Consider the following 13,979-nt stretch of genomic DNA (forward strand, 5'->3'; position numbering starts at 1 on the left):
TCATTTGCAAATATTTCATTAAATAGGTTGTCTTTTCATTTTGTTGATGGTTTCCTTTGCTGTGCAAAGCTTTTAAGTTTGGTTAGGTCCTATTTGTTTATTTTTGGTTTTATTTCCTTTGCCTGAGGAGAAGGATCCAAAAAATATTGCTGCAATTTATGTCAAAGAATGTTCTGCCTTTGTTTGCCTCTAGGAGTTTTATGGCTTTCACTCTTACATTTAGCTCTTTAAACCATTTTGAGTTTATTTTTGTATATGGTGTTAGAGATGTTCTAATTTCCTTCTTTTACATGTAGCTGTCCAGTTTTCCCAGCACCACTTATTGAAGAAACTGTCTTTTATCCATTGCATAGTCTTGCCTCCTTTGTCATAGATTAATTGACCATAAGTGTATGAGTTTATTTCTGGGCTCTCTATCCTGTTCCATTGATCTATGCTTTTGTGCCAGTACAATACTGTTTTGGTTACTGTAACTTTGTAGTATAGTCTGAAGTCAGGGAGCATGATTCCTCCACCTCTGTTCTTCTTTCTCAAGATTGTTTTGGCTATTTGTGTTTCCATGCAAATTTTAAAATTATTTGTTTTAGGTCTATGAAAAGTGCCATTGGTATTTTGATAGGGATTGCATTGAATCTGTAGATTGCCTTGAGTAGTATGGGCATTTTAACAGTATTGATTATTCTGATCCAAGAACCCAGTATATCTTTTCATATGTTTGTGTATTCAATTTCTCTCGTCAGTGTCTTATAGTTTTTAGAATACAGGTTTTTTGCCCCCTTAGGTAGGTTTATTCCTGGGTATTTTATTCTTTTTGATACAGTGGTAAATGGGATTGTTTGCTTAATTTCTTTTTCTGATACTTTGTTTTTAATGTATAGAAATGCAACAGATTTCTGTATATTAATTTTGTATCCTGCAACTTTACCAAATTCATTGATTAGCTCTAGTAGTTTTCTGGTGGCATCTTTAGGATTCTCTATGTATAGTATCATGTCAACTGCAAACAGTGACAGTTTTACTTCTTCTTTTCCAATTTGTATTCCTTTTATTTCTTTTTCTTCTCTGATTGCCATGGCTAGGACTTCCAAAACTATGTTGAATAAAAGTGGTGAAAGTGGGCATCCTTGTCTTGTTCCTGATCTTAGAAGAAATACTTTGAGGATGAAGTTAGCTGTGGGTTTGTCATATATGACCTTTATTGTGTTGAGATATGTTCCCTCTGTGGCTGGTTTCTGGAGAGTTTTTATCATGAATCATTGTTGAATTTTGTCGAAAGATTTTTCTGCATCTATTGAGATGAACATATGGCTTTTATTCTTCAGTTTGTTAATGTGATGTATCACATTGATTGATTTGTGAATGTTGAAAAATCCTTGCATTCCTGAGATAAATCCCACTTGAATATTCAAAAACTTAAAAGAGACTTACCCTTTTGTCAGGAAATTATCAGTTTTAAATGTTCCATGTGATCTTGAAAGAATGAGTTTTGTATATTTGTTGGGTGCTATGTTCTATTGTATGTTGCTTTTCTTGCTTCAAATAAAAATATTACCTTGTACATGCTGAGAGTTCTGAGCTCTTCTGGACCTTCTTTTCCATTGTCTCTTGCCCATTCCTGCTTAATTTGGATACTTTGTCCTGCAGTTTCTCCTCTGTGTGGAGGTTTGTCCTGGAAGAGAATTCCAGCAGATTTTAACTTCTAAACAGGAATGGTTTAGCCTTGTCTTTCCAACTCTTTTCACTTCTAGTAGCAGGAATAAAAAAATAAACGTGGAGAATATTTTTTTTGACTTTAGTAACCTGAAGAGCAAACCAGGAGAGACTGAGAATTAAAATTTATAGGAGCAGAAAAATTAGTTCTTTGTAGCTGTTCTTTTTCCCATTGGTAGTACTTATTTGGCTTAGGCCATATAGAATGGCCTAGTTTTAAATTCTAAATTTTAAATTCTAAAATGGTGTGTTGAGATTGATGATTCATTTTATTTTGAACAACAGTGGCGACTAGCAGTTTTGCATTAGATGTATCAAATAATATCTACTTTATTTCTACTTTTTAAAAGTTGAACATTACCCAATTAACTACAAATTGGTTCTTCTCTTTGTTTCAGATCAAAGGCTAAATGAAGTTCTTAGACGGTATCAAATGGAAAATTTTTTCAAATATTCATCGGTACAGGTATGTAAATTAAATTGAGGCCTAACAAATTAAGTACAAATTTGGTTGTAAACATCTCAACATGAATACAAATGTAGAATAAATGCTACCTAGGATTATTCCATGTGAAGTGGCCCATAGCACTTTAAAAGTTTGCTTACAACTTTGATTCTTGTAAGGAGGAAAACTTGTTTTTATTTAATGACTGTAAATTCTTTGACCATAGAAATTGTGTTTTTCCCTCCGGAGTCTGAGATTACGTATTATGTATAGTGTTAAAATGTCTGAGTTCTAAAATGAGAATTCATTAGATTTTTGAAACATCCTAAATAGGTTTCTCAAGATACATCCAACTGTAAACTTTAACTCTGAATTCTTGTAAATTATGGCAGAGCATAAACTAACTCAAAACAGTAAATAATATATGGTATAGTTTTAATATTTTTTTCTTGGTGTATTTTTTTAATTTAAATATTGTGTTAAAAAATTTTTTTTTGACCAATAAGGTATACTTACTGGTGGACTCTGAGTTATAGGATATTAAAAGAAAAATATCTCCTAGGTTAGTGGTAGTTATCCACTGAATCAATAAAGAATTGGTTTGCTTTTGGCATAAATAAATCTTGTAATTAAAACTGAAATTGCTTTTAAGAAATTAAAAGGAAGTTGTTTTTAAGATACTAGGTAATAGAAAATCTTTCATAATCCAGTAGCCTCTAAATTTTGCTTAGATTCTTAGGTTCTTTTGCTTCTGCTTAATGTCATATAGAATATGCCTGAAGAGGGAGGATTCAAACAAAAGATTGATTTTAAAGCCTGAGAAGACCTCTGGGCATGGAATTGCATCATATCTCCTGGAATCTGTGTCTGACTTGATTATGAAAGATGGTTTTACCAGATAAAATAATGACTCTCCATAGCCCTTTAAGTGTCCCTGCATTGTGTACTGTGATTATAATTAATTAAAGCCTGATGGTAACATACCAAGTAGGGAAAAGTTTTCCCTTATTTAGTAGTGTACTCTTCAGTGAAATTATATAGCTCCTTTAATTATTTGAAGGTACACATTCTTCCCTTACATGTACTATTCTTGTAGTCATAAGTCAAATCTAGATTTCTATTTCTTATTTTTAGTGTTAGTATATTGTTACTGCCTGATTCCTTTGCAGTCTACCATCTCTTCAGAACATGTTGCTGTCTCAAGACTCTAGTCCTCATGGGTCTTGCCTTTCACTGGGTAGTTTGCACTAGTGAGTGGGAGGTGATATGAGAGCATGAAAGCGAGTTTAATCTGCTTTCTAGCAGAAATGTCCATATCCTTGGTCATATGTAGTGCATCCTTGGGGATTTTTCACCCCAGAAGCATTATTCTGGTTTCTGATAAAATGCTTAGGAGGAATTTCTTTCTTTGTTGTTGTTTTGTTTTTGTTTTCTGTTTATTTTGTACTAAAGGAAGACATAGAAGTAGGAGTTAAACTGTTCATTATCAGAGAGTAAATGGGACCCAGGAGCACTGGCTCAGATCTCTTGTCACTGTAACTTTAGTTGTTGCTACTAGCAACAGAAATTCTTCATAAATTGTTTGCCCTTTTTGTTCAGCTGCATTTCCCAAGTTCCTAGAACAATTCTTATTAGATACTCAATAAATATTTGTAGGATTAATTAAACAGCTGTATCTTTCCTCTTCTTCCCTCCTACCTACATATCTTCCAAAATTATTTGAGGTCTGTGTGCCAAATACAGTGAAAGTGGAGATGTAAAAAGTCATGATCAGCTTGGGAAATACAAACAGTTCATGCCTTTTAGTTCTGTTTTTCAAAATAAAGTCCCAATGAACTGTCCCTTCTTTCTCACACTAGGTACCATAAAATTGCCAGCTCTTGTGTTAAGTGGACATATCTTATGAAACCTTTTTCCAGTATCAAAAAAAACAAACCTGCAGGAGTTTGATATTTATTTCTTACATTTTAAGTTGGTACTTCAAACATAATTTTCTCCAGAAACTATATTATAAATGGTAGTTAAAATTCTTTAGTACTATTACTACATAATGATCATTTAGACTTCTTTTGGATCAAAGTAAGTTCTGTGGATTGCCTTAAGATTTTTTGTATAGCATTATTTCTTAGGAAAATACAGGATACCTTTATAATAACTAATGATACATAAATTCTGTGGATTTAAACAGAAAGTTGGAGTCTTCCAATGTGTTGAATAGCTCATATATTTAATATATTTGGTTCATAATTCATTCATCTTAAAAAAAAACCTTTTCCCTTCCTATAATTGTATGTAACTTTTTAAAGATAACTTCATTTTATTTATTTTAATTTTATTTTATATTGGAGTATAGTCAATTTGCAACATTGTGTTAGTTTCAGATGTACAGCAAAGTGATTCCTATATATACATATATATATATACACACATATATCCATTCTTTTGTGTGTGTATATATATATATATATATATATATACACACACACACACACACATCCATTCTTTTTCAGATTCTCTTCCCATATAGGTCATTATAGAATATTGAGTAGAGTTCCCTGTGCTATACAGTAGGTCCTTGTTGATTATCTATTTTATATATAGTAGTGTGTATCTGTTAATCCCAACCTCCTAATTTATCTCCCCCCGCCCCAACCTTTCCCCGTTTGTAACCATAAGTTTGTTTTCGAAGTCTGTGAGTCTGTTTCTGTTTTGTAGGTAAGTTCATTTGTATCATCTTTTTAGATTCCACATATAAGTGACATCATATGGTATTTGTCTTTCTCTGTCTGACTTACTTCACTTAGTATGATAATCTCTAGGTCCATTCATGTTGCTGCAAATGGCATTATTTCATTCTTTTTTATTTTTTGAAGAACTAATGGCTTTATTCCAAAATTTAAGAATCAGCAGCACTAGGAGGGGTTGTACAAAATGGAAGGCTTTTATAGGTAGAAGGAAGGGAGGGAGCGAAAAGGTATTAGTAAGTGAAAAGAAAGGATTGTTTCAGGCCAGGTCTTCTACCAGGACCGGAACCGCAGGGGTCTTTCTCAGGAAATTTCAGTTGGACTGTTTTTTTTGTTTGTTTGTTTGTTTGTTTTGCGGTACGCGGGCCTCTCACTGCTGTGGCCTCTCCTGTTGCGGAGCACAGGCTCCGGACGCGCAGGCTCAGCGGCCATGGCTCACAGGCCCAGCCGCTCCGCGGCATGTGGGATCTTCCCGGACCGGGGCACGAACCCGTGTCCCCTACATCGGCAGGCGGACTCTCAAGCACTGTGCCACCAGAGAAGCCCTCAGTTGGACTGTTTTAAAGGTCACATCTCTGGGAGGGGTTGAAACTGGCTTGGTTTGCTGTGATGGGGGGTGGGTGACCCCATTTGGGGCTTGTTATTTCTTTTTTAACACTTAGTATAATGGCATTATTTTGCATTTCCCTGATGAATAGTGATGTTGAGAATATTTTCATATGCTTATTGGCCATTTGGATGTTCTCTTTTCTGACGTTCCTGTTTAAATATTTTGCCCATTTAAAAAATTGGGTTGTTTGCCTTTTTTTTTAAATTTTTATTGGAGTATAGATGATTTACAATGTTGTGTTAGTTTCAGGTGTACAGCAAAGTGAATCAGTTATACGTATACCTATATCTACGCTTTTTTAGATTGTATTCCCATGTAGGTCATTACAGAGTATTGAGTAGACTTCCCTGTGCTATACACTAGGTCCTTATTAGTTATCTATTTTATATATAGTAGCGTGTATATGTCAATCCAGTCTTCCAATTTATTCCTGCCTCCCTTTTCCCCCCTGGTAACCATAAATTTGTTTTCTACATCTGTGACTCTATTTCTGTTTTGTAAATAAGTTCATTTGTGCCATATTTTAGATTCCACATATAAGCGATATCATATGATATTTGTCTTTCTCTGTCTGACTTACATCACCCATTATGAGAATCTCTAGGTCCATCCATGTTGCTGCAAATGGCATTATTTCATTCTTTTTTATGGCTGAGTAATATTCCATTGTATATATGTACCATATCTTCTTTATCCATTCCTCTGTTGATGGACATTTAGGTTGGTTCCATGTCCTGTCTATTGTAAAAAGTGCTGCAATGAACATTGGGGTACATGCATCTTTTCAAATTATGGTTTTCTCCAGATATATGCCAGGAGTGGGATTGCTGGATCATATGGTAGCTCTATTTTTAGTTTTCTAAAGAACCTCCATACTGTTCTCCATAGTGCTGTACCAATTTATATTCCCACCAACAGTGTAAGAGGGTTTCCTTTTCTTCACACCCTCTCCAGCATTTATTGTTTGTAGATTTTTTGATGATCGCCATTCTGATTGGTGTTAGGTGATACCTCATTGTAGTTTTGATTTGTATTTCTCTAATAATTAGTGATGTTGAGCATCTTTTCATGTGCTTTTTGGCCATCTGTATGTCTTCTTCGGAGAAATGTCTATTTAGATCATCTGCCCATTTTTCGATTGGGTTTATTTCATTCTTTCTTATGGCTAAGTAATATTCCATTGTATATATGTACTAAAAATACTTGAAGTAACTAGTTTCTTGAATGATCCCTTCAGGTTGTTGTGAAATTTAGTTGTCTTTCTTTGACTATGTTGTGTTTTCTATATAAATAAAAAGTATTTCAAGTCACATTACTTTCTAAGAGTGTAGTAATAGGCACTGGATGACAAATATTCAAAGATAAGAAAAATATTTTATTCAAGAAGGTGAGTGGGAAATATCCCTTTTTTTCCCATTTCTTTCGTCCTACTTTTATTCCTCCTTAAATCCCTGCCTTTTCTCACATGCAAGCTAATTAAATCCTCTTTGTAACCTATACCACACTAGTATGTGTGTACTGAAGGGTAGGATTAGTGTTTTTGTTCTCTTTGTACTTGCTGGAGGAACAGGGTGGAATATTAAAAATAAGTTTATTTTCTCTGAAAACTCTCCTAAAAGTGTCTTGGGACTTCTTTTTCTACTTGTTACCCCTTGAACTCAAAATTAAAGTTAAAAAAAAAATTGAGAGAGTCTGCTGGGAAAGAAAAGAAATAACATAAACTAGAAAGAAGAGGAAGGAAGAAATAAATATAAAAGTGTGTCAGTGGAGGTATGAGTTGGTTGTGGAGGGGAAAGACAGTCATTGTGCACATTTATTCACTGATTCAGCAAACATTAATGTGTTAATTCAATAAATTTTGAGTGCATGACTGTGCTAGGTAAGCTCTGGGGACAGAGCTATGAATAAGATAGACAAAGGATCCTCCTTCAATGGAAGAATATGAATGAATGAATAAATGAAAACTGTGATAACCTATGAACAAAATAAACGGTGCTGAGATAAAGATTAAAGTGCATGTTGTGTGGTGGTGGCCGAGACCCGTTTTTGGTAGAAAGGTCAGAGAAGGCTTCTCTAAGGCAGTTAACATTCAAGTTGGCACTGAAAGTGAAGAACAAGTCAAAGAATGGACCAAAAAGAGGCTCTGAGGCAGGAAGAAATTTGACATGTCTTGTATAGTATATAAGAGCTGGTCTAATTGTAATCAAATAATAGTTATTGGAAATATACATTGAAGGAATAGTAGGGCTACTCCTGTTGATCATGAGTTTAAAAATATAACACTTGATAGATAAAATATAACAAACCACTTTTACTATTTAAGTCAAATTATTAGCTTTCTAGACCAGTGCTGTTCAGTAGAACTTCCTGTGATCATGGAAATATATAATTCTGTACTGTTCAATACAGTAGCCAGTGTCACATGGGGCTTTTACGCACTTGAAATTAGGCTAGCACAACTGACAGGTCTTTTATCTAATTTTCACTTGAAAAATGAAATTTAAATTTGAATAGACTAATGTGGCTTATGGCTATTGTGTTAGACAGTGCAGTTCTAAACTCCCCAGGTGATGAATTACTCAGGTAAAACCTTGAAGAGTTGATTTTGCATCATCCCATTGATGAAGATAGAAAATCAATAATTCAGTACTTTAAAGAGTCTGAGTGTAAGTCTATCAATTTCTTAGGTTGTACATCAACCTTTATTGATAAATGATGAAAATCAGTCTCCTCACATATGAATGAAAGGTGTAGGGGTTTGCTGCAACCCTCTAAAATGTATGAGAACACCTTCACAAAATGCTAATCGACCTATACTTTATTTTCTTCCAAAGGATAGAGGAAAGGATGCCATTTACTTATTTGATAGCCAGTGATAATGATTAAAGTCAGGGGCACAAAATTAAACATTCAGAACTGTAATTACAGTACTTAGAGAGTATGTAGTTTTGTTAATTAGAGGAAGAAAAGTGTCCAGAAAATTTGTTTACCTGACTACAATCAAATATTATTGACATTCTTTCTGTGATATATCATCACTGTCATCTCAGGAAGTCATCTTGAGATCAAAATAGATAGAAATTAATTGTACAGTATCCATTTTTCAAGATTCATAAAATTCTATAAATGTTTCTTTTCTTTAGTATAGTTTAAATTTTGTTTTAGAGAATATAAAAAGTCTTATAAATGCTTTATAGTCAATTTCAATCTTATTTTCCCAACCTGATTTTTTCCCACTAGGTCTCTAGTTTTGCTAGAAGTGGGAAGGGATTGCTGAATCTGTATTTTTATTTTCAAAAATTTTTCTTATGTTTTTATTACATTTATTTTCAGAATCTTATAGCTTTTGTAATTACTTTAGATTATTGGGTCATCTATTCTTATATTTGTATTTCCTTAGCAACTATCATTAGAAAATAGTTATGGAGCAGTGTCTTCACAGAATTCACTTTAACCAATATATATTGAGCACCATCTTTATGTAAGGCACTGTGCCAGGGGCTTTAGCAATATAAAGGTATGTAAAATAAAATAACGATTTCAAAGGAACTTAGAGACTAATGAAAATATGGGATGAGAAATATTAAATAATTAGGTAAAAGGCATCTTATTTGAATCTTAAGAACTTTAAAACCAAATATGAGTATTAAGAGAAAAAAGGAGATCATATATAGTTGGAGAAATCTGGGAAAGTTTCCTGAAGGATGTGAGGCATAGTTGCTGGGCACTGATAAATAGGTAGGATTTCGAAAGAACTTCAATGAGGGGGTGGTGAAGAGCACTGAGGGGGTGGTGAAGAGGACTGCAAATGGACCCATTGGCATGATGAGAAGCCAAAGGAGGTGAGAAAATGAGAGTTGTATTTAGCGGCTAAAACATACTTCAGTTTGTGTAATTCTTTCACATATGTGAAGAAGTAATTGAAAGTAACATTAGGAAGGGTAGGTTGTTTCCACATTGTAGAGGACATTGAATGGTTTAGTTTAATAGTTTGGATTTAATTTAATAAGCACTAGAAGATTACTAAATAATTTTTAGAAGAATGGTTTTCTGAATAATCTGGAAGAAATTCATTTATTTGTTTATCACTAATTTATTGTGCATCTATTGTAAATAAGTCATTGTGTTAGACTCTTGATAAAATAATAGTACAGGCATGGTGCTATCTATAAGGTAGATTAAAGTGGAGAGAAACGTGATAAGAATCACAACTAGGAAACATAATTGATGGGTGGGAGGATAATAAGGGCTTGAATTATTATTTTGCAAAATGTCAGCCATCTTCAACTATCAGTCATAACACTGGTAGTTGATTTTGATTTTATAAAAATTTCTAAGAAATTTGAGAAGTAATATTTTTAAAGTTTAAACTACAGTTGACCTTTGAACTGTGAGAGTCCTCTTAGCTGCAGACTTTTTCCAAAAATTACAGTACCTGTATTTTCATTTTGCAAATCTTTAAATTAGGTAAGTATGGGCAAAGGTTTGTGTTAGATTAGATATTACAATATGTGGAATCAAAAGGACTAAGATTTGAGTCCTGATTCTATCCAGATTGTTTCAGCTTCCTACCCTTGAGTGAGTCATTTATCAGTTCCTTTGTTTTTGAGGCAGAGATAGCAGTTATGTGGGTTTTCGGCTGCTGATCAGCACCTCTACCCGCCAAGTTGTTCAAGGGCTGACTGTATTTAGTTATCCCAAGAAGCTTTTAAACTATTGAAAAATTGAAAGTTAAAATATCACTTGTCTCTCAATTAATTCTTTAAAAATTACAATAAAGTTTTCAGTGGTCTTGGATTGAATAAATCACTCCTTGAAGTTACATAGACGGTTGGATGCATTTATTCCTTAACTCATCAAGTTCTCTCTGGAAGGCTACCTTTCGTTTAGTATAATCCATTTCATAGTTCTTCTGGATCCATGTGAACAGAAGTGTTCTCAGTACTATACATGCACTAATAATTTTACTAAATATGCTCATATATGAAATCATTTTGTTGTATCATTTAGCAGGTTTTTAAATTAAATATAAGTGATACACTATATGTGTCCTTTGGCAAAACTTGCTTTTTTTGTTCAACATTATTTTAAAATATTTGATGCATATATCACCAGTTCATGCACTGTAACTGCTGTCTACTGCATTCCATCGTATGACTGTACCACAATTTAGTTATCCATTCCCCTGTTGAAGGACATTTAAGTTTTGTACAAGTTTTTCATCTTGCTGTAATGCTTAAACACATTCTTGAACATGTCTCCGTATACAGATGTGAGAGTTTTTTTAGGTTGAATACTTAAAATTGGAGTTTTCTCATCTTCAGATTTACTAGAAATTGCAAGAGGGCTCTTCAAGGTGATTGTACTAGTTTTCATTCCATTTCATGGTGTATGAGAGTGCTGATTTGGAAACATCCAACAGGTGGCATTGTCACTCATTTTGTTTTTGTTAGTGTGATTGGTGTGAAGTGATAGTCTAATCATTACAGCTGGAAATGTACTGTAAGTTGATCAGTTTGGATTTAATTTAATAAGTGACAGTATAATCACTACAACTGGAAAACAAATTGTCATGTAATTGTTAGTTTTAAGGTTAGAATTCACACTTGGTATACTTTGGTATCCTGTGAATCTAAACTCCATAGTCTCTGCAAGATATTGATGGTTTGAAGCCTTTTTTTTCCCTCCTAAGAGACCCTCTCAAGCCATCTTCTAATTCAGGGCTTAGCAAACTATATCCCACTGACTAAATCTCACCTGCCATCTGTTTTAGTAAACAGAAATTTATTGGAACACAGCCACACTCATTTGTTTATGTGTTATCTACGGCCTCTTTTGTGCTACAAGGGCAGGGTTGAATAGCTGTGACAGACACCTTGTTATTCACAAAACCTAATAAGCTTACTGTCTGGCCCTTTACAGAAAACTTTGCTAACTCTTATTCTAATTCAACTATATTATAAAAAGTAATTATATTAAATGTGAATGAACTAAATACTCCAACTATGTAAAACATAAGCACACACACAAATCCCAACTATGTCAACAACAGAAAGATTTAAAAGAAAAGGATAGAAAAAGTTATACCATGAAAATATTAACTAGTAGAAAGCAGACATAGCTCTAGTAACATCAGACAGAGTAGGCATTAGGTAAGAAATGTTGCTTGAGATAAAGAGGAGGCACATCTGCTGAAGGAGTTAAATCACCAGTAAGTTATAAATTCTAAATCCATATATACTGGGACTTCCCTGGCAGTCCAATGGGTAAGACTCCACACTCCCAATGCAGGGGGCCCAGGTTCAATACCTGGTTGGGGAACTAGATCCCCCATGCATGCCATAACTAAAGAGTTCGCATGCTGCAACTAAGCGTCCGCATGCCGCAACTAAGACATCTGCATGCCACAACTAAGAGTCTGCATGCCGCAACTAAGAGTTGGCATGCCACAACGAGGATCCCATGTGCTGCAACTAAGACCTGGTGCAGCCTAAATACATACATACATACATACATACATACATATTTAAAAAAAATAAATCCGTATATACCCAATTGCATAGCTTCAAAATACATAAAAGCAAAAAATATTTTTAATTTAAAGAAGCAAATATAGAATTTCAGGGGAGAATTTAACACACCTCTCTCAATAGAGAGAATAAACAAACAAAAAATTGGTAACAATATAAGAAATACAAACAACATACTTGACAAACTGGATCCAAATGACATATAAAGAACATTGGGGGCTTCCCTGGTGGCGCAGTGGTTGAGAGTCCGCCTGCCGATGCAGGGGACACGGGTTCGCGCCAGTCCGGGAAGATCCCACATGCCGTGGAGCAGCTGGGCCCGTGAGCCATGGCCGCTGAGCCTGCGCATCCGGAGCCTGTGCTCCGCAACGGGAGAGGCCACAACAGTGAGAGGGCCGCGTACCGCAAAAAAAAAGAACATTGGACTCAACAAAAATAGAATACATACTCTTTTCCAGTGCACGTGGAACAGTTACCAAAATTGACAGTAAGCTGACTCATAAACAGACTCAACAAATTTCAGAGGATTCATATCATTCATATTTTGTTTTCTGACCACAGTGGAATTAAGGTATAAAGCAACAACAAAAAGATAAACTAGAAAATCCTCTATTCCTTTGAAATTAAGCAATATACTTCTAATGATCAAAGGGAAAATTATAAATGAAACTTGAAAATATTTGAGCTTAATCAAAATTTGACATAGCAAAACTTGTAGGATGAACTTTCATTTCCTGGAAGATGGAGTAGACCTACTTATTCCTATACCTCCTACTAAGTACAGTTAAAAGCTGTGGACACTATATATAAAACAAAGATAAGGCTCAGATTCTTGCCTGTTTGCCTTTTTAAATTTACTTTTCAATCAAAACTTCACACTTTATACAAAAATTCACTCAAAATAGCTCATAGACTTAAACTTAAGATGTAAAACTGAAAAATTTGGGGGGAAAATAATTGGAGATATTGTTTGGAATTTAGAGCTAGTCAAACAGTTTTTGATACCACAAACATGGTCCATAAAAGGAAAAATGGAAAAATTCAACTTTGTCAATATTAAGAACTTTTGCTGTGCCCAAGAGGATGAAAGACATATTACAGACTGGGTGAAAACAATTGTAAACCATATATCCAACAAATTACTACTCTGTAGAAATTATATAGAACTGTCAAAGCTCAAAAGTTAAGAAAGAAAAGAAAAAAGAAAAGAAAAGAAAACAACTATACAGTTAGAAATTGGGCAAAAGATATAAACAGTCCTTTCGTTTAAGACACAATACAGATGTCGGATAGGTACATGAAAAGATATTTATCATTATTAAAGTTTTACTTTCCTATTGCTGTTCTAACAAGTTACCACAAACTCAGTGACTTAAAACAACACAAAGTGTGATCTTATACTGCTGGAAGTCAGAAGTTTGAAATGGGTCTCACTGGGCCCAAATGAAAGTGTCAGCAGCACTCCCCACTTTCTGCAGGGTATAGGGGAGAATGGGTCCTTCACTCTCTCCTCCTCCCCATTCTAGAGCTGCATTCCTTGCATTCCTTGGCTTGTGGCCCTTTCCTTCATCTCAAAGCCAGCAGCATAGGCATTTTGGCTTCAGTCTTCACCTTTCTTCTGATTCTAATTCTTCCTTGTTCATAAGGACCCTTGTAATTATATGGAGTTCAGCTGTATAATCTCCTCCTCCTGTGATTCTTAATCACTTCCGCAAAGTTACTTTTGCCACATGTCATTAGGATTTACAGCTTCAGAGAATGCGACATAAATATTTTTAGGTGTCCATTATTCAGCCTACTACAGTTAATTACTAGGTTAATTAAAAAAATTAAAACCATAATGAGATTTCACAACATACCTTCCAGAATGGTTAAAATCAAACATAGCCATAGTGGAAAGTCAAATACTGGAAAGTATGCAGAAAAATTGGATCAATCAG

The 13,979-nt window shown here is 34.4% G+C and overlaps 1 protein-coding gene across 2 annotated transcripts in view; it reads left to right on the forward strand.

Annotated features, from left to right (window-relative positions):
* The window catches only part of SCLT1 (sodium channel and clathrin linker 1), a 256,303-nt gene that overhangs the window by 16,633 nt on the left and 225,691 nt on the right, over positions 1 to 13,979 (forward strand). For both annotated transcript variants that reach the window (XM_079919329.1, XM_079919328.1), the window contains one exon: positions 2,109 to 2,176. In XM_079919329.1, the coding sequence (XP_079775455.1) occupies positions 2,144 to 2,176 (33 nt within the window). In that variant the 5' untranslated portion in view covers positions 2,109 to 2,143. The remainder of the gene's footprint in view (positions 1 to 2,108; positions 2,177 to 13,979) is intronic.

This window comes from Stenella coeruleoalba (genome assembly GCF_951394435.1).
Source record: "Stenella coeruleoalba genome assembly, chromosome: 4".
NCBI classification, from domain to species: Eukaryota; Metazoa; Chordata; class Mammalia; order Artiodactyla; family Delphinidae; genus Stenella; species Stenella coeruleoalba.